General features: G+C 42.2%; 1 protein-coding gene across 1 annotated transcript in view; it reads right to left on the bottom strand.

Moving 5' to 3' along the window:
• znf407 (zinc finger protein 407) overlaps positions 1-20,884 on the bottom strand; it is a 145,711-nt gene that overhangs the window by 117,749 nt on the left and 7,078 nt on the right. Inside the window, 2 exon segments of the mRNA XM_029452039.1 lie at positions 14,464-14,522; positions 14,524-14,579. Coding sequence (XP_029307899.1) covers positions 14,464-14,522; positions 14,524-14,579 — 115 coding nt within the window.

The following is a 20,884-nucleotide window of genomic DNA, read 5'->3' as shown; positions in this document are numbered from 1 at the left end:
ACAACCAGAATTTAAAAAAAATCCCAGCCATAAAACATATGTATTTTTAATATGAATCTCACTGAATCAATACCCTCAATTAGCAACAGCAAGCAAATTGCCAGGCGAGGCGTAATTACTCGAAGGTCAGTAGGTATTATTCACAGTCACTTTAGTTTACCACATTAGAACAAGACAGGACGTCGGGCTAAAATTATAAATTCCATTCCCATATCTGTCCTTTTCTGATTTAGATGGATGAAGAATAATTAACTCCTAATTATTCAGATCACTTAAGGCACTTTCTGGATCCACAAAAGAGATGCAGTCGTGTCTGTCAGCCCACTTCAGCTGCTATCATTTAGAACGATCCAACAACTTGACCAATGACAACGAGAAAAAAAATAAGAAAACACTCCGGCTGCCTGTCTGTGCCCCCCCCCCGAAGCCCCTCCAGCTCCACCCGTTTCTACCTCAGAGGGTCTGAAGGAGACACACTTCCTTTAAATTCATCCATATGCAAATTCTAAGATGTGATTTGCATTTTAAAGTATTTAACTCCCCATATTTATTGGGCTCTGAGGCCTTGCTGATCATTGATTTATGTGCTTCCGGCAATCATATTTCCATATTTTGTGTGGTTTTTAACGACAGTAATAATTCAAATATGCAAAAAGTTGTTCTTTGAACGATATCTTTAATTATATCCTCAAAGCATCATTCCTTTTCGTTTCTTTTCTTTTTTTTTTCAGAGCTGAGATTGTCTTTGAATAAAAAAAGGCTGAAGAATCATAAATTAGACTGTGCGATGAGACATTGACGGGCAAAACTCCAGTCGGTTACCTTATGCACAGGGAGACGTCTTAGCATGTTTTGCCTATCTCGAAAGCCACAAACAGACTCGGGGTGCTCTGCTGTACAGGCACCCGTGTGACCTTGTCCCCAAAGCCCTTTATTAATGCTGACATTCTTTCACCACAAATTCAGTCTCAGATTGTGAAATTCGTCTCTTATACTCGACCAAAAACAAGAAAAAACACGCATAAAAAACAAGGAGACCTTCCCCCTCTGCGTTGCCGCTAACACAGAAAGTTTCTCTGTCACCTCTCCTTATTAGAGTTGTCAGAGTCGCCGCATGTTCTTATGAAAGCAGTCACCCTCCACATGATTAAAAGTGGCGGGTTCCCACCACCGTTTGGCCTATCAGCATCACAGAGCAGCCGTCAAATGTGTCTGCACTACTCCTTGCCCATATTCCCTTTGTCACCTCGGCATGCCGTGAAAACTTTTTTGAATAATTGCTCAACCATACACGAGCGTGAGTGACTAATATATTACATTAGTAGTGTTTGGTTGCAAAGGGGGAAAGGGGCTGTTTCATTATCTTGTTTACTTGGTAGGCTGCATACTGTGAGAGTCAATATAAAAATAGGGATTCATTTAGCAAGATCTCCTGCACATTAGACCCCTGACCGTAACGAGCAGCACGATACTGCCACACTGGGAAACAGTGTCATCATGCTGCATGTCAGGATTATGCAATATCTAGATCTACACAATCAACAAAGCTTTTACATTTATATTATAATAATAAAAACTCTAAATGTTACATATTAAACATATATATATATATAAAATATATGAGCAATATAATTATATACTCTCTTCCGCAGATCTCTTCCCTCATCGTGTCTGATCTCACACACACACACACACACACACACACACACACACACACACACACACACACACACACACACACACACACACACACACACACACACACACACACACACACACACACACACCAATAATTATTCGATGGCCGATTACAATAGTAACAATTAACGGGGTAAACATAAATAATAATTTCCTAAATTGTACTTGAAAAATAAAGTGGTAAACTAATTAAAAGATAGTATTTGTGTATTAGAGCAGAGTCATAATTATTAGCCACAGTAATTATTGTTAATACTGAAATAATGTTGTACATGTTCTCGATCATTTGCATCATCAACATACACTGAGGGTGGGCGACGGTTTAACAGCATCGTAGTTTTACATGCAGGGATGTTGAGGGGCTGAGCTCCGTACAAGCCAAACACAGTAACACGGAGGCCCTTGGAGGATGCATTTCACCCCAATGTTTAACTATCACTGCTGAGTCTTGCACTGAGTGCACGTAACATATGTTACAACCCCCCCCACCCACCCACACCCCCTGAGACTCCTGGCACACCAAACTCCACTCCGCAATTAAGCTTCAAGCCTCACTTCAGAGTTCTGCACAGTGGCTCTGAAACTGATCACAGTGGATCAGTGTTATTACATTAAATGGATTTAATGTGATGTTTATGTTTGTGACATATACACAGACATACAGATGTAAAAACACTTACAAGTAGCATTCACACTGCGGAGCAAATCTCTGCTTTTATCTTCAGTCGGTCTAAAAGAGCTGACGGTGGGCGAATGTTCAAAACTAAATTGATTATGTGACATTTGAATACGTATTTAATATAAACATGGAACTGCATGCTCACATTTGCACACACACACACACACACACACACACACACACACACACACACACACACACACACACACCATCATAGAGAGGCCAGTCCACAAACACACTTACGAGCAGCGCCAAAACAGCAGTGGAACGCGGTCAATGAGGAGGTTGAGAGCTGATCAATTTACAAAGCAAATAAAAAGGCCTAATGATAAAATCACTGTAATGCATCGCAAATCTGTATAAACTCCTCTAACATCCGTTCCAAGTCGCAGTAGTGGGAGAAAGGTTTTTGTTTTTTAGTTAAATCAGGATAAAGCAAATCAATTAGGCTCTGTTAAAAATCCCTCATCTGGTGTAGCAGAGCTGTGAAACTGAGTGTAAAACTATTCTCTCTACCTCTCCAGAAAGGTTATCGCATTGTATCTTATTGCCTTTACCTGCTCCTATTCACTGTGAACATGCACTGATTTGAATAAGCACCGCTCCAGAGGCTCTCTTATCAGATCCCAGACGGGTGTGCCAACACAGCAGTATCAGGTACACACCATCTCTCTCTGCCGCCCAAAAGAAAATGAAAAAATAAAACAGAAAAAGGTTGGAAGAAAAGAAAGAAGAAGTGAAGAAGAAGAAGAAGAAGAAGACAGTGTTGCTGCATCTGGGATCTGTTGCCTGATAACATGATCTAGCTATAATCACATCCAGGCTGGAAATGCAAAAGTGACCAGAAGAGGAAAGCAGTTAATCCTTCTCTGGAAAGGATTCCTTTTTCCCCGTTTTCATTTTCTGTTTTACGCTTTCCTTTTTTTTTCTAAATTATATTCTCATCCAAAATACATTTTCTACAACTGCTGACCTACAGACTCATCAATTTATTTCACGTATAAAATGCAGGATACAATGTACTGAATTTTTAAGTGGGATATTATTAAAAAAAAAATCATTAAGTGGTGTGATAAAAACAAATTGTAGATCCACTAATGTGCAACAATTACCCACCGAAGGCATGATATTTTAAAGGTTTCATTTTATTAATAGCTTGCATTGGGACTTTCTTTCTTTCTCACTATACACAGCCACAGGAATACAATTCCCTAAAGATGCACTGGTTTCCAGTTTCATGTGGTTGTTTGCTTTTGCTCTGTGAGGGGAAAACACCAGCTCGGGAAGGCATCAGTCAGTGAGGTTAGCGAGCATGGTAGCAACATGACCTCAGAAAATGTATCCTCCTCGGGTAGGTTAAACACACACAAACAAACACGCACTGAGACCACGCTCATTTCCCCTGGCCCTCTTAACAGGCCAACCTGCGCTCTTCATTAGGGTGCTGTGGGGACTTATCACTGTGTAGTCTTTGTCCTTGCTGTAATTGCCCTCTCGGCATGTCAGCCCCCACCCACCACCCACCACCCACCACAGCCACATCAGCCCCACACCCAGCCAGCCAGCCAGCCAGCCAGCCAGCCAGCCCGGCATCAGCCCCCTCGTGACAGGCCTGGTTAGACGGCGTTGCGGGGAGCCTCTCCTGAGACCTGCTGATCGGCCCCTGAGGTCCACCGGTATAGAGAGGCTTGTCCTAGTTAAAGCAGCACCGGCAGGGACACCCCTCTGAACGCTACGTCTGCCCTGCCACAAGCCCTGCCTCCAACTCCGCTCATTTACAACTGCACTAACACCCACTGTGGTAGTTTACCTTCTCACCAAAGATACGGGGAAACATTCTGTTGACAAATGTCCTACTTTTGAAAGTATAACTTTGGCATTGGACACTAAAGTACATTTAAATGAGCCACCTCCCTTTGTAGGCCTCCACACATTTCATTAACTGTACTGTTTGCTGAAATCTGAAATAACCCAGAAAGAAGTTTCACTTGTGATACTTGTGATACACAAGTATCACAAGTAATACTTTTAAATTGTATTTTATTTATTTTTTAAATGACACAATGAATTGAGATAAATGCTAAAAGTCACAGATTTGAACAAACCTTTAAACTAAACAAATAGAATATTAATTGCATTTCATTCATGCAAGAGATCCACATGTACCACACACCAGGCAGCCAACTATTGCAAAGGAAGTCTGCGACTGTGGGTTTCTAGCAAGTTGAATGGCGCCATCTAATGTCCAATAGAAAGACTACAAGTGAAGAACACCAGTGAGTGTTTCAAAGAGATCCGAACTGGACTCAAAGAAACAAATTACTTTTTTGGCTCTACTTGAAGCTTATGTGGACTGTAAAAGTCTAAGTAATCAGATTTAGCTGGGGGGCTTGGAAGGCAGCAGGCATGCTTTGAAGTGACCATAAAAGTGAGCATAGTGAACCCCCTAATTTGAAATGTAACTGTAATAGACACAGAGCTATCAGTGTTGCAGCATAATCCTGACCTCTGTTTGTGTTGCTGAATAAACAGAATAAATGAATAAATGCTTCCTCTTCACACGGCACGCTCCTCCTCATCACGCTCAACGTTTTTTTTTCCCTGCGAGGTAATCGATGTGTCAGCGTTTTCACGGCTGGATGCAGGGGTTCAGACCTACGCCTGGGTCTGGAGGGGCTCAGTGGCGCGGGGGTTAACGTGGTGCAGTGTTGGGGAGAGCGAAGATGGTGTGGCTGACAAAGGGGTCTTCTACTTTTCTGGCCACATGTCCACTCCTCTTTCCTGCCAGCCTGACACTTGTGGATGCCCGACCTGACGGCAAGACACTCCCCCGTACCCATTTGCCCCCTCCTTAAACTCAAAAAATACCCCAATCTGCCCCCGTCAGGCGCTTCGGCACAATTTGGTGGCAACTGTGCTGAAGAGGAGATTTTAGTGACAGCAACAAAGCATGATCCTAACCTCTTCCACCACTAAGCCCAACATCAGCTACCAGGGCCATGGAAGATGCAGACAAACAAACAGTGAGACATAAAAGAGATGTGATACCCCGTATAACGTTTTAATAACTTTGTTGCACCACATCAGAAATGCAAACACATTAAAGTGGACACAGTGCCCTGCTCATTAAACACACAGCAGTGTAAACATTATCTACCTCCCTCCACAGTTGCATAAACATACACAAAGACCTCATTGCCTTTCTGCATCCCCGCATCCATCCAGCGGATGCCAACAACAAGCCTCGGGAGTTTTTCTACGAGGGTGTTTTATGCGTCCCACGGGGCTTGGAGACAGTGAGATGTGACTATAGCACACAGAGGATCCCAGTCAAGGACACAGGCAGCATCACTCACTCCGCCATTATTTGCTCATATTTAAAGCTGGGGCTACCTGAGGGACTGTAGCTACACATGCAGAGGAGGATGGGTGATTTCAGAGTCCGACGGGTGTGCTGAGCGACTGAGAGCTAAAGGAGACGCAACACAGGCAGGGAGAGAGAGAGGGAGGTAGTGACGGAGGGCTTTATATGTCAGCCCGGTGATACCAGCGTTTTTATGGCCGAATATTTTTCCTCTTGTCAGAGCTGGATAAGGAATCACCATAAGGTTGGGGAGCATGAATATTGCCCTTGAGGGCCCACTGTGGCTGCTCCTGTTTATGGTTGACTAGCAATCAGCCACCGATTCAGGACCCGCAACCCCTCATCCATCCACGTCAGCAATTAATCAATTAAACGGGCAGTGGGGAGGAGTGGGATCGGCTAGGTGTGTTAATACAATAGCCTGTTAAGGTTGATGTAATTTCATCACTAATGTCAGCCATTCATCACAGCCTATTATCTGTTTCACATAGACAATGGTCAATATCACTTCATAAATCTGAGAATCATCTGGATCTTGTGATATTAACCCTGAAGAATGCTCCCAAATGATGGACTGCAGAGAATGAGCTGAGAAACATAGCAAGCCTCCTGAAACAAGCGGCACAACATCATGTCTGTACTCCTGCTTCATAATATGTCACACGACATGTAGCCCCTCAATAGAGCTGCAATACATACATTTTTATTTATACTGTAAGACTGCTGAGAGTGGAGCAAAAGAAACTTCACATTACACATTATTTGTCGAATTAACTCTCATGGGTTGAAAATAATAAAATGAGCCCACACAGCGGCTCCTCGCTGGCCCCCGGACCCCATTTTGGGAACTGACACACGATGTTACAGATATCCTGCCTGTAAAAATCACAATGTACTGTAGTATATACAGACTTTTATCATGATAGAAAAGTCGAGTTTGTATGTGTAGAAGTGTGTAAATAGATGGTAGTGTGTAGGAGGAGGACCTGTCCACTCGTGTGCCTGGTATGAGCATGTGTGGGCCAGACCACATGTGATACACAAAGTGAGAGTGCTATTTGGCGTACCAATGGATACGAAGGCTTGTATCACTAACAATGTTTTTTGGACTCAAACCACTGACAGCAGACAGTTTGTGCCAGTATTTCATAACTTGAAATGTCACCATTTTCAAGGCCAAAATATCCAAAAACTTACAAAGGCTCAGTGTTTCTCTGAGATTTTCATCCCAGTTAGGGAGGAAGAAAAACCTTGGACACAGCATTGAGACAATGGTATGGTATGTATTATAATCTCGCTGTTGGATTATAAACCTGTTTTAATTTCTAGCTCCTACATCTGTATCATTAGGTTTAAGAGCTTACCTCAGACAAGCAGCATAGTGTTGATTCATTTGACAATAAATACCGTACGTAATCAAACAAACTACATCATATACATCAAATCAATTGGACCGCACAAACTGGCCAACATCCAATCTTTAACAGAGGGCCGGTACCTGCCCCGTATATGGGTCTAATGCTACGAACACTTTCAGTCAGACACAAAGAGCCTCCCTTCCACCCAAGCCAACATTTCCCCAGCACTCACAGCAGGTACATCAGCTCAATTATGATGATGGCAATGACTGATTGAATTTTACCTCTCCCACGTTCCCCCAATAAGTCTGGCCATCACACAGAGAGAGAGGGAGAGAGACAGAGACCAAGATAACGGCGTCATCTCCGGTGAGCTACAAGCATCCCAGATGCCAGTCTCCGGGACGGTATCAAACATCTCGGTGGCAGACTCGGCATGAAAATAATCTATACCTACAGGAAGTCAATTAAAAAGTGCCAGGGGAGATTAAGAGCAGCGTGACAGCTTTTCGTCAGGCCGCGGGTTTGTCAGGGAGAACCAGCGTGTTGCGTGTCTGCTGTGAGCGTGTGGAAGGTAAAGTGTGTGTATTGGTAGTAAAGACATGTTGGAAAGCGGGTGGCGGCGGAGGGAGGAGACGGTAGCCGAACACCCTTAAAAGCCCCCTCATGAATATTAAAAAGGCCCTTGGCAGCCGGCAGCTCTGCCACAAGTTTGCAAACCAGCGTAATGTGTCTGTTTGCGCTGAGGAAGGGCTCAGTCCGGATATCAATTAAATCAAGCGTTGTCAGTCTGATGGCCCTCTCAATGGAGGGACAGCCCATTCCCCTCTACACATCAACTCAGCTTTGTGTCAACCATCCATCTCTCATCCTCCCCTTCCCTTCCTCCTCCCTCCCGGTTGCCATCTTTATCAACCCTCTCTCTCTCTCTCCCTCCCTTTCTCTCTCCCTCTCTCTCTCCTCTCCCTCTCTCTCTCTCTCCCTCTCTCCCTCTCTCCCTCTCTCCTCTCTCTCTCTCTCTCTCCTCTCCCTCCGTCTCTCTGTCTCTCAAGCAGTCGGTAACTGAATGCACAAATTACTCTCCCCTCCACCTTTAACTCCTACTAAATCTTTCCCCTTTTCCACTTTGCTGAGCCGGGATATTTTATTCCTCCATCAAATATGCATCCCATTAATTAAGTTAAATTACTCCTGACTGCCAAATATCCCCTGCCCACGATGGGTGTCAACACGGAAATGCATGACTGTGAACCTGCAATGACACGGCCCTAACACTTAAACATGAGTTACAGCCTTTTCCAGCTCCATCCATGGGCAGATTACCAGACACTTTGGGCTGCTGGAATTAAGCACCGTTTGCTCCTTCCCCTCCACCCAGCTTTTTAATAAGTGCACAATGGATGACACTCGCACTTCTGACAATGGGAGGACTGATATTTTAATTACACCCCTTTTTTCATCTGCCTTGCTCTTCATCTTTTAATTGCTGTTGTTAATCACTCATTAACTTCCCCCTCTTTATGTTTTTTTCTCCTACAATATACCTATGACATGATTAACTCTATAGAATGGATTGTTCAGAAACATTTTTTAAATAATTCAACAACTTTAAAGGATCAATTTTGTACTTCTTTTGGTTAGGTGGGGGGGTGAAAACTTTATTCATGTTGCTCTACCGAATGGAGCTAATTCTCCTTTGTTAGCTGATTCTAATCATTTTTTAAAAGGTAATTTAAGTTTAAAATGCTATCAAGATAGGGTCTTGTGAGGCTCCCTTTTTCCTGATTACTACTACTTCCTTTTTGTCCTGCAAGTTGATATTTAACAAAAACAAAAAGTGAGAAAAGGCTGAGGCCACAGGAAATGTAATGTTTAAAAAATTAAACTACTGAGATCATACATACGGCCCTCAAGAGAAGTGTAACTTACTATCATAAGCCTATGTGCTGTGTTGGCTCCCCAGCTTAAATACTGATCTTGCCGTTTAGTGTGGACACAATGTTTTTTTGTTTGTCTTTGATTAAAGTGAAATGCTTTGATTATGAAGCCCCTCAGGCCCCAGTTCTGGGCCCACTAAAGAATATGAGATTGTTATTAAAACCTAATAAGACTGATCTGCTGACGGAGATTTCTCTCTTTGTCTTCGGCGCTCAGAGATGCTGTGCGGGGTCCCATTCAAACTCTTCAAAAGCATCCTTTCACCAACATGAGACTGACTTTGCAAACAGACTTTATCTCCCTTTAGTACTTGTGCTGTGTAATTTGAAACACAAATCTAATAGCATTCAGCGCCTTTCTGCTGAGTATTGGGCCTGTAATCCAAACTAAACTAATGAAGCCATATGTTTGTTGTCATCTCTTCAGCTGAGAGATATCTGCGAGGACACGACACTTGTGAGGAAATAAAGTTTGACAATCCAGTCAGCTCCAAAACAAGTATAAAAAGTGAAAAACTGTACACTGGTGGATTTATATTGATACATCGATGCTGTCCGGAGTTGATTTCTCTCTCCTCTCATTTTTTTCTCGTGCTTTTTTTTCTGTGTGTGCATGTGTGCCTGTGCACGAGTGTGTTTCTATTGCAAAAAACATTAATTTTACAAACATCAGCCCAAGGCTACTAAACACATCCAATCCATTATGCTGCGCTTTATCGTGTTATGGGGGGTAACGGGCTGTAAAGCTGTCTCGGTCATAAAGAGCGATCGCAGAGTGCCGAGTCAAACCAGAACGCCGAGCTCTCCAAGCCATACGCAGCCCTCGTTATCATCAGAACAGCTCCGTCACATACTTAACCTTTCCAGACCAGCCTTTCTGCATTATTTCCCAAATGACCTTTAGCGTTACTTATTTCATTTCCGATAATGGCACACTAAATTTACTTAAATGCATCAGAGCAAAATGTGTTTATTTTGGTGAAGGGGACTACACTGACTGACAAGGACTGTGTTCCTGGACATAAACTCTTAAGTGTCCATAGCAGTAAACATGAATACATCTTCTTGATGGGACTTAATACCGGGCCCTGTGTCTGATGGGCACAAATAAATTAGATGGAGAAAAACAAGTTAAAAAAGGGCCATACATACTCATTTAGATAAGGAGTACATGCATTAGATATATCAGTATGTGCTGTGGCACTGCAGGGCACAACACCTTCGTCAATGTTAGTTTGGCAACTTCTAGGCCTTACAACAAATGATTGAGGTATATTCAATTACAAAAACAGATTGGTGGTAGTTTGGTTATACTGTTCTCACTTTACATGCTTGTAACTACATACTTACAGGCTGATAAAAGAACTGATATGCAAACACAAAAGGCTTATTGAATCTGAATCGTTTGAGGAAAATATTAAAATATATGTTGTGTTTTAATGAATTCCAGTTCCTGCTTCCAGCTCCTGACGACACGTGGTGCACTTTCCTGGTCATGCGCAGCTAAATCATTTAGGACATTATGAGCTTTCAAAAGGTCTAACTCTAACGTTAATACGTAGCTACCCTAGAGCTGTTGTATCACAAGACACAATCCCTCAGCCTGTAAGGAGCAGTGTGTTTCACGCCCTTGCTGTATGGGCGGAGGGGGTGGGGTGGAGGGATCTTAGCGAAATCGCTAATGTACGTGATGATTAAGTGTAACTCAAATACCGAGTGTGTTGTTCATAGGCCTGACAGGCAGTAATTTGGTGTATTATATTCTGCGGTTTTAATTGCACGCCACCAACGTGTCCCTCTGACACGTTATGAAGCGATGATGTACAATTATTTCGGGGCGGCGGGAGATCAGCGGAGTGACATTATAATCATCCTCATAGGGATCCCTCTCTTCATCTGCAACAACCATTAATGTTTAAATGGGAGGAAGGGAGGAAAAAAAACATAAAAATAGTTCTCAGGGAGTTCTAACCAGAATCTGTTTGAGGATTATAGAGAATCACGTCAGGGGAGAAGGAGAGGGGTGTGGATAGACAATAGAGGGGCTGAGTTAAGTGACGGCTTTCTCTGGATAAGCAGCGAGCTAAGATGCTCCTCCACTGTCACTGCCAGGGCTCACACTACTCATACAGGCCCGGGCATTAAGGCACATTACAGCGGATGAGCCACGCAGGGCGGAACTGATGGGCTATTCTGGGAACAGACCAGACAATCTCACAAGACAGGGGGGGACATAAAAACCCTGACATGAGCCAGCCCCATCCTGTTAACAGTCAAATCACACACACAACACCCAACATGAAATCATGACTATATATACTCCCTCCAACACTAAGTCAAGAAAAAACTGAGACAAGAGAGGGAGGGAAAAACACAATGCAGCCTCCTCCACAGAGAAGACAAACTTTAGCACGTCGCAAACTTTTTTGGTGTTGTGAGAAAACAAAAAGGTTTTTAAGTTTTGTTCAAATTCCTAAAGTGACACTAGGAAACGGGCAGCAGTTTATGACCCATAATCATAAAACGGCATTCCACGGGAGGACAATCCATGTCCATGATAGTGTTAATACTTCTAAGGCCAGGGCTAAGATATTAAACCAATGCCTCAAAGCATTTAGACTGTTTATGCATAATTTAACACCTACAACAGCACTGGATGTCTATTGCATCTTTGGGGAGGACGAGGGAGCGGGAGGGTGGAAATGCTGAATCCAGGGCCTTTCTGTTAGATGATGGAGGAGAAGAGGAGGAGGCTCATTAAGTGGCCGAGCCCCACTGTGGACAAAACACACCGTGAGGAAATGCAAGAATCTGCCGTCTCACATGCTGGAGAATTCTTTAACCAATTAAATATGAGAAATCTTATCTTGTACACAAAACAGCCAATTTGTGTTTTTCTGCTGTTTTTGCACCTTAAAAGTTCTTTATAGGAAAATTAAGACAGAGCAGTCGGTTTAAAAAAATAAAGACACATCTAGGCAAATAGAGAGATAGAAGCACGGACACAGATGTGTAGAGGAAGTGAGAGAAGTGGTGAGGCAGAGACAGAAAGCCTATAAAGTGTAAGCGATGATGAGCGAGCCACTGACCGGCCCACTCAGGTGTGATTGACAGCATGGTCAAGGGTTCCAATCTGTTCTGGCCTTGCATTTGCATTTGTTAATTAAATGCCACAACAATATGATCTTTAACTATCAACAAGTTCCCCCGCTCCTGAGAAGAGACTGGTGGCAACGCGGAAGCTAAAGTGAGGTGGACAGCCAAGGTGCAGCGCGTGTTCGTTCGATCACAGCGTCAGAGCTGAGATAATCTTCCAGTCTGAAACTTCAACAAGGGAAACACGCCAATCGATGGCAGTGGAGGGAGATTCTTTTTTAAGGAAGGTAAAGGAAAGACAAAACACAAACAATGTGCTGAGGAAATGCTCCAAACTAAATGGCAATAAACTAAAGCAGCAAAACTCTGTGCCCCATGGAGGCCCGTGTGCAAGCATGAAATAAATTAATGAAACCCAAATGTTATATTAGCAGCCTAAACATAGTCGTGTGTTAATTGAAATGAGTAATGGTGATTATCAACAAATATCGGGAAAAACTTTGTTTGGTTACGAAATGTTGCCCCGTCATTAGTATCCGCAGGAGAATGCAGAACTTAATCGCGCTATAATCTCACTTTAAACATTATAGCCGAGACACGGCCATCCATTAGTAACGTGCTTTAGATTCAGGTTAAGGACATCAAATGTGAGAAGTTTGGGAAGGGGAGCAGGCTATGTGTATGTATGGCCTTAATGAGGGTGTTTCTGGGGGTTTCTTTGTGTTTGCTGCTCTTTAGTCAAGAGGAGGGATGGCCTGGTGATCAGTCAGTACTGAAAGCACACACAGGGTCGATTTGTCACCAGTGGCTGGCACTGGCAGCACACGGCTCCTCCATCCACATGATTTGTGAAACCAGGGGCTGTATTTAGTGGTCCCATTTAAAGGCATATTCGGGAACTGTTCTGTACGTATGTGCGTGCGTGTGTGCGTGCGCGTATGTAAAGCTAGACACTTGGTCAAAACCCAACACATTTGCAGCACTTGGGAGGAGAGGGTTTTCAGCTGGAGGGCTCGTGAAACATGAGCCTTTCCTCTCATTAAAGGAGAAGCTGTGTTTAAACTTGTTTGCTCCTGCTGTAATATGTTTGCAAACATCAGCGGGAGCAAATAAACACATTCGCTCTGCTCGGCTTAAGAACAAAATCGGCCCGCGACTGAACTAAATGGAACGGTTTGCAAAAAATTACACAGAGGGAGAAACTAATAACTCCACATATGTCTTCCTCTTAGCAAGAGTGTAGCCGCAGAAGCTCGATGGCACAAAGCTGGAAATCCCACAATTTACTCTATTCCCAGACTGCATGTTAAACAGCTTAACACGTCCATTTGAACATGGCAAGGCAGTGAGGAGGTCTACCACGGGAATGAAACGAGCTGAACACAACATATGGTCTACATGTAGGGGGTACAAGGTAGTGGGACAGAACTGCACTCTTGCACTGCTGGGTATTTATAGGCTCGTGGTTACCTTCATAAACTTCCAATTAGGACTATTTGTACAGCTAAAACGATAAGGAAGGTAAAATAAACTCTATTTGGGTTACCTTTAATTCAGGAGGAAAGTTAAGTAGGAGCAATACATTTGTCTTTTTAAGAAAGGCCAGGGAGCAGTTAAAGGTTAGAAATCCTGTTTTCACACATTAGGGTGTAACTATGACTGAGATGGTTGGGTTGCTCTTGGGAGTGCGGACAGCTTCTGATCTGTCCTAAATAAATAATAGCCGATGTATTTAGAATTTTAACTAGAATATTAAATGTGCCAATACATCAACATTCTCCAAAGACACACGAATGATATTGTTTGGATTAGCAGCTCATTTAGGCAATGTGTGGAAAGATTTAATGTATTTTTTTCAACAGATAAAATCTCACTATTTTGACAAGGAATTTGCATCAGATTAGTATCACTTCTCTTATTGTGGTCAGGCAGGGTTAAATTGGATTGAATTATGAATTAGTTTGAGACAAATGCAATTTAAAGTGGGCTGTACAATAGATAATCAGTAGATCGCTCCTTAGACGGTAACATGAAACCTTTCTACACCTGACGAGAGGAAAGCAACCAACGCTGGCTGTCACAGGTGTTTGCTTCTCAATTTCGATTTTCAATTGGAAAACAATGGGAGCTGTTCTGGAAACTAGAACAACATTTCCAAACAAATATGATGCTTACGGAGGCAGCAGGTCATGTTATCAACTTACCTTATCGGGCTGAATAAATTGTGCTTTCTGGAAAGAATAAACTGTTTTCCAGTTTAGAATCATATCCTTGCTTTTAAAGAAAGTGTTTCCAATCATTTAAAAAAAGATTTTAGTCCTTGTAACTCACCCACAGATGTCACATTTGTACTCTCTCATGCCAAGGTGTCTCTTCACGTGGTTCCTGGCAGTCTCCCAGCTGAGCAGTTGCAAAGTTGCAGATCTTACACATGAAGGGCTTGGATCCTGCAAAACAAAGTGCATGAAGAAAGTTCATATCAAACAATAATATTATGTTAGAAAGATAGAGGTGGCAATTTTAATAAAACATGACTATATACCCGCTGGGCAGTAACCTGATTTAACATTACAGATCATTTTTCAATGCCATGCATGGAAGACTGTTATTAGTTCTATGCTGAGACTTCAACCTACTTCACAGCTACAGAATGACTTCAGAATTATAAAAACAGATGCCCTTACTACAGTCCCCATAAAAACTACAGTCACACTCCGAGTGCCGGCCGCTCTTCTTTCACTCTCTATCTATCCTTGTCACTCTCCTTCATCTCTTACCTACTCTTCCTTTGCCTGTGGATGCGTAAATTGGATTCCAAAGGTCAGGGCGAATACGTAAATCAATTCTGTGTGCGCTCACTACCTCCCATTCCATCATTAAAGCGCTAATCACTCTGGCGGGCTTCTCAGGGAGGTTTCTCCCTAATTATTGTCATTAATAAGTCTAGGGGGCGGGGTAGCGTTTGAGAGAGTGGCACAGGCTCTGCCTGCCATCCGTCATTTAAGAGCAGAGCTGCGAGGGCTGATGCCTGCGCTCTCTGTGTGACGCACAAACATCTACTAACATCCTCCAGAAGTGGGTATATAAAAATGGTTGTTGATGTTGAACAAAATCCCTTTTTCATACAGTTTAACAACAAATACTAAACTCTAAATTCAGCCAAAAATTCAACATGTGTATTTGGCTAAAACATAATGGATATTTAGCTTGAAGGGCTCGGCCAGATTCAGGCCAGTGCGACACTCCAATCCAAGTGGTAGCCTGGTAAATCCACATATGCATCTTTGAGCAAACCCTCACCCTCTCGCAGTGAATATCCCTAAGACGTTCTACAATATTTATTCCAGGGGCAGCCGCTGATTTGATTAAGCACTTTGTGTAGATTACTAATTCGTTCATACACGGTTCACTTGCTGTGAGCTGGAAGTACGACACATCAAATTTTAAGCCAGTAACGAAGATTGAAAGGCAAGCCTGTGCTAACAAGGCCCATAAACACAGGGGGCGGGGGTGGGGGGTGCACACATGGGCAACAGCAAAGCCAGCCTCTTCGTTTCACATGTCCCTACAGTATACTACACACATATACACACACAAATCACTACAGTCACAAAAGGCACACACACACACACAAACAAATAAAGGCAGATAAACACATAAAATCCCTATACATAAACACACTTCACACCTAAATGTGCAGACACTTTCACACGCATTTAAAAACATTAATCGCACAACACAATCAACACCCGCAAAAAAAACTAAAAGACAGACAAATGGACTCGCACCGCGCCCACCATCACACCTACACATACCTACATCTAGATTCAGAACCCCACCTCACATCCATGCATGTGCATACACACACATTCAATTTCACAAGACATAACCACCCGTGGACAAACAGAAGGAGAGACGATCATTCCCTCACTCACATACACTCACATACACGCACACACACACACACACACACACACACACACACGCACCCTGAAGTTGAGGTGAGAGAGAGGCGTGTGGGGAGCTGATTTGTCCAGATGGCTGGCTGAGTATGAGACATGGCAGAAAGGAGAGAGATGTAACGTCCCTCAGTTCCCACATCTTATCACATTAATACTCCACCACTCCACTTAAACAGCCTCCGTGAAACTGAAATTGACCATCAATGCAGTGTCATGTTAAATTAATATTGCCATCCACATAGGGGCGATGTGGCTCCCTCACATCCCAGATGAGACAGGGAATGACTAATTCATTTCCTGAGAGGAGAGAAGAACCTGATGTAATGTTTCCACACACACACACACACACACACACACACGATAATTCCATATAAATAAAATGTCTGCTTTGTTAAGTTTCTTTCTATACTGTTAGTACTTAAGAGTGTCCCGCTTTGGCTAAAGCCGTACCACAGTTTACGCAGAAAGCACTGTATAAGTTATCAAAGTCTGTCACACACAAGGTTACAGATATCAAGTCAAAATGAATTGTTTTCATTAACTGTAGCCAGCCAATAGATATATTTCACATTACAGTGAGGGGATTCAAATATAGTTAATGCAGTGCCACATGATCCTAAATGGGGAGACTTCACCTGTGCACATCAGCACAAACGTGTGAAAAATATACGGTTACTGAAAGCTAGAGACGAGAGGGAGAGAAAATAATCTCTCCTGCCTCGCAAACACAAAGTGTTACGTCCTCTTTGCACCAGAGTCGGAGAGATTCTAACTTTTAGTTCCCCTAATATGGGTCAAGCTATAATGCATATAATGCAACTTCATAATGTCTTTCATCATGCTCACATTTTTCAAACTCCACTTTCTATATAAAAAAAACTCTGGAAGGTTTCCTCCAGAGCTGTTTACAAGCCGAATGGTTCTCCTCATGATCAACAATGGGAACTTCATATGTGAAATTTGTAGAAAAAGACAACAGATTAGTTTTAATTGTGTCATTCACAGTGGCGCTACCCCGTTAGTCAATTATCAGTTAAGAATTGAGGCATGGCTGCCTGGATTTTGGGCGTGCGGGTCCACGCTACCTGTAAGTATGTTGCACTGATGGCTCATCAGAAAGAAAGTCCAACACATGGGAACACTGGGATTGGCCATTTTACAACATAAATAGTATAAATTAAAATGTAATATTTGGAAATAGGTCTTATTAAGTCCAATACATATACAAGGGATTGCACACCAAAAATATATTTTCTAATAAGGACGTAATTTAAAAAGCTGCGAGCACCATACAAACTATTTACTGTACAGCTATGTCACTGTCAATCCTAAAGAGAATGCAAGATGTTCAGTAATATCTTTCCATACGTAGTCTGAAATGTCCTTGTAACAATGCTCAAAAAGCTCATTTCCCTCAAGAATAACATTCCTGGAAAGGCCTTGTTTTCTGTCTGACCCATACCAATTGGTGATACGTCCACAATCATCATAACCATCCTTGTTGCATAATCATCTGGACGTTGGCGGCCATCTTTAATTTGTAGCTCTACACATTTTGTCTTCTACCCTTGGATCCTAAATAATGTCTGGAAGGACATCAGGGTTTGATGGTGTCGTACAGACAGTGTAGAGGTCTGAGTGGATTCCCCGTTGTGCACAGTTCTGGTAAACACCGTTGTCATCCTCTGGAGCAGGGACAGCCAACGTGGTGCCCCCGGGCACTTGGTCGTCTGCAGGGACCACGTGAGTCGCCCGCAGAGCATGTTCTAAAAATAGCACTAGTCACCATGAAGCTCCGTCTAAAAAATGTATTGGATTGTTTTGCTGTTAAAAAAAAAAGAAAAATCAATAACACTTGAACTATTCTTTATTTTAAAATGACAATATTGAATATAGAATTTAAAAAACTAAAATGTGTTATGTATACTCTGTACCCTGGGATCAGAGTTCAATTCCACGCGCAAGCTAAATCACTATTTCACTTTTCGCTGAGACAAGCTAGCGGGAGCAGCTACGATGGGGCGCTAGGTACGTGTTTTACACTAAACATGGCAGAAAAGCGAAAGAAAACAAACTATTTTCACAATGATTGGGAGGAAGAATTATGTTGTGAGAAGTAAATAAACTCCTGATTGTATTGTGTCACATTTAATGATTATCACATGTACTCGTCCACCTCAATCAAAATGTATTATGTATTGTGTCACATTTAATGATTATCACATGCACTCGTCCACCTCAATCAAAATGTATTATGTATTGTGTCACATTTAATGATTATCACATGCACTCGTCCACCTCAATCTAAATGTATTATTGCACAACATGTATTTCTGCACAAATGTATAATGAGCACTATATTAGTTATGAATGAAGCACTGTAGGTTCTCTTCAAAGAGTTTCAGGTCCACCTCCATCTCGCCACCTACAAGACGGCCCACCAAGGGGCATAACCGCGCCAACATGGACCAATGAGGGACGACGACACCCTTCTGTAGAGAATATAGCAAAATGTTTATGATGTTTTTGTAACACTTTCACTTGTACCAACAGACAGCTAACTGGCTCTTTATTGATTCGGACTGTGGACTTGGTGTGTGAAAGTGTCCTCGGCTGAGGGTATTTTTTGACATTGCTGTCATCATCACTTTAAATAAATAAGTATCTTGATCAACTAGAAGTTTACTGGATTCAATTGAAAGACTATCTCAGCGCCCTTTGGGCCTCAAAACCCAACAGTTGTAAGAAAAGTGTGTATGTCTCATTTGCGGAGCGACGGCAAAGCGGCACATTGTGGAGACACTTCGGTACGTGTCACAAAGCTACCATGCTAACTAGCTAACTCCCAGCTGCAGCACTGCGGGCAGAACAAGTCGGGAGTTAAAGCAGCTTTGAGCAGCAGCATCTCTTATCACGAGGCCGGTGAACAAGTCACACAAAGCATCGGAAGCTTCATTTTGAGCTGCACATTATTTTAAATAAAGTACAAGAAAGTCTTTTAGGACGGAGAGGTCTTGAAAGGTACAATGATGTTATTGAAAACACTGTTCAAAGACGAGAAGAAAGGTTCCGATGTCATCTCCACTCTCCGATGTTACAAAGTTAGTGTTTGTACAAACAGGATATGATTTGAAGATGTGACAGTTAATGATTTCCTATAAAATGTTACAGAAGTGAGTGACACTTACAAAATACAAAGATATAACTGGTGTGATTTTGAAAAAAATGCTACAAATGTGCTCATTCATACAAAACTGTCAATAAAGATATTTACAAAGATATCAGAGATGTGATAACTCTGACTTTCAAATGTTGAAATAGATTGAGAACATATATAAATAATGTTGCATGTTTAAATAGGTGTTTCCTACCATGGTAAATCATTATTAATAATTATTGTGAGGAATAATTAACATTAACATGTGATCAGACAGTCTCTTCACATATATGAATATTTATTATGATTATTATTAATGATAATATTAAAGGTGAACCGTTATGTTATTCAGGAAGTTTGTATCAAACAAGTAGCCCTTCGTATTATTCAGTACCCTTGAAGTAGCTCTCAGTATCAAAAAGGTTGGTACCCCTGCTCTGGAGAGTATGTCGGCAAGACTTATTGTCCCCATGAAGTTTGGCCGGCTCCTGCCCCAGCTCAACAACAGTTCACATGAGAGACAAATCCATGGCCTTCTTGTGGTACTGTGCCAGCTCATCCAAAGGCTTCTGAAGCCTGGAGACTTCCCTCTGCACACACTGTGCACCAGTCCCTCCACTGCCTGCAGGGTGTCCATGCGCTGGCATGGAAAAACAGCAATTACGCCGAGAGCTGTAAATACTTCAGTCTTGTCCCATTCTGCATTCGCTTTACACACAATAAATGCTTTTCTCCATCTGGTCCTTCTACTTTTGTTGTCGTCAAAATTGTTTAGTTTGATGGTGAGTGACGGGGATGTTAGTATAGAACTTATGCAGACAAATCAACATTTCATCTTTAAAATCGGTATACTCTTTTTGCCAAGTTTGGGCTACTCCTGGATCTGGTTCCAAAATGGACTTAGACTTGATTACAAAGGAAATAAAATATATAATATGTAAATAACAAGTGTCATACACTCAAATTGACACAAAGTCCTCCCTCATCTGCATCTCTGGCGGCAGACATTGCTGCCAGTAGAGATTGTACTGTCCCATGATGCTCTAAACGTAAATGCTTCTATACTTCATAGAATATCAAATCCTGAGGGGAAACACTAAATAACTAAAGATGCAATACTTCTGTATCAAAGCCCATGTGTTCAACTATTTTACTTTTACAGTTATTTCTACAAACACACATCACATCATGTGTGCAAATGTGCACGCATGGCATGTGTGTCCATTACTGTAAGGCTCAGTTTGAGGTCAGACAGCTCACTCCAGTGAAAAAGTGACCAATTTACCTCAAAATGCAAATTCCAGCGTTACCCTCATTGGCAAAATTCAAGCATGTGTACGCATTTCCTTTAAGGGACAAATTGACAAATTTGTGTGCAGCCTCCCACTACAGTCTCCTGATTTCACTGATTAATCAAGTGAATAAAAACTAGGTCTTAATTAAAAGGATCTGGACATGCTCCCAGCCCAGAAACTGGCAGACCCCCACCGTGCAGCTCCACAGCCCCACAAACAAACTCCCAGAATAAATGACCACCACATAAAAGGTGAATAACTCACTGTAATGAGGGAACTTAGCAATAATAACAACTGGCATATGTTGTCAAAATGAAGAGAAATAGGTGCTTTCTACA

This window comes from Cottoperca gobio, chromosome 16 (genome assembly GCF_900634415.1).
Source record: "Cottoperca gobio chromosome 16, fCotGob3.1, whole genome shotgun sequence".
Lineage (NCBI taxonomy): Eukaryota > Metazoa > Chordata > Actinopteri > Perciformes > Bovichtidae > Cottoperca > Cottoperca gobio.
The sequence above is the reverse complement of the archived record's forward strand: the minus strand, read 5'-3'. Positions and strand labels throughout refer to the sequence as shown.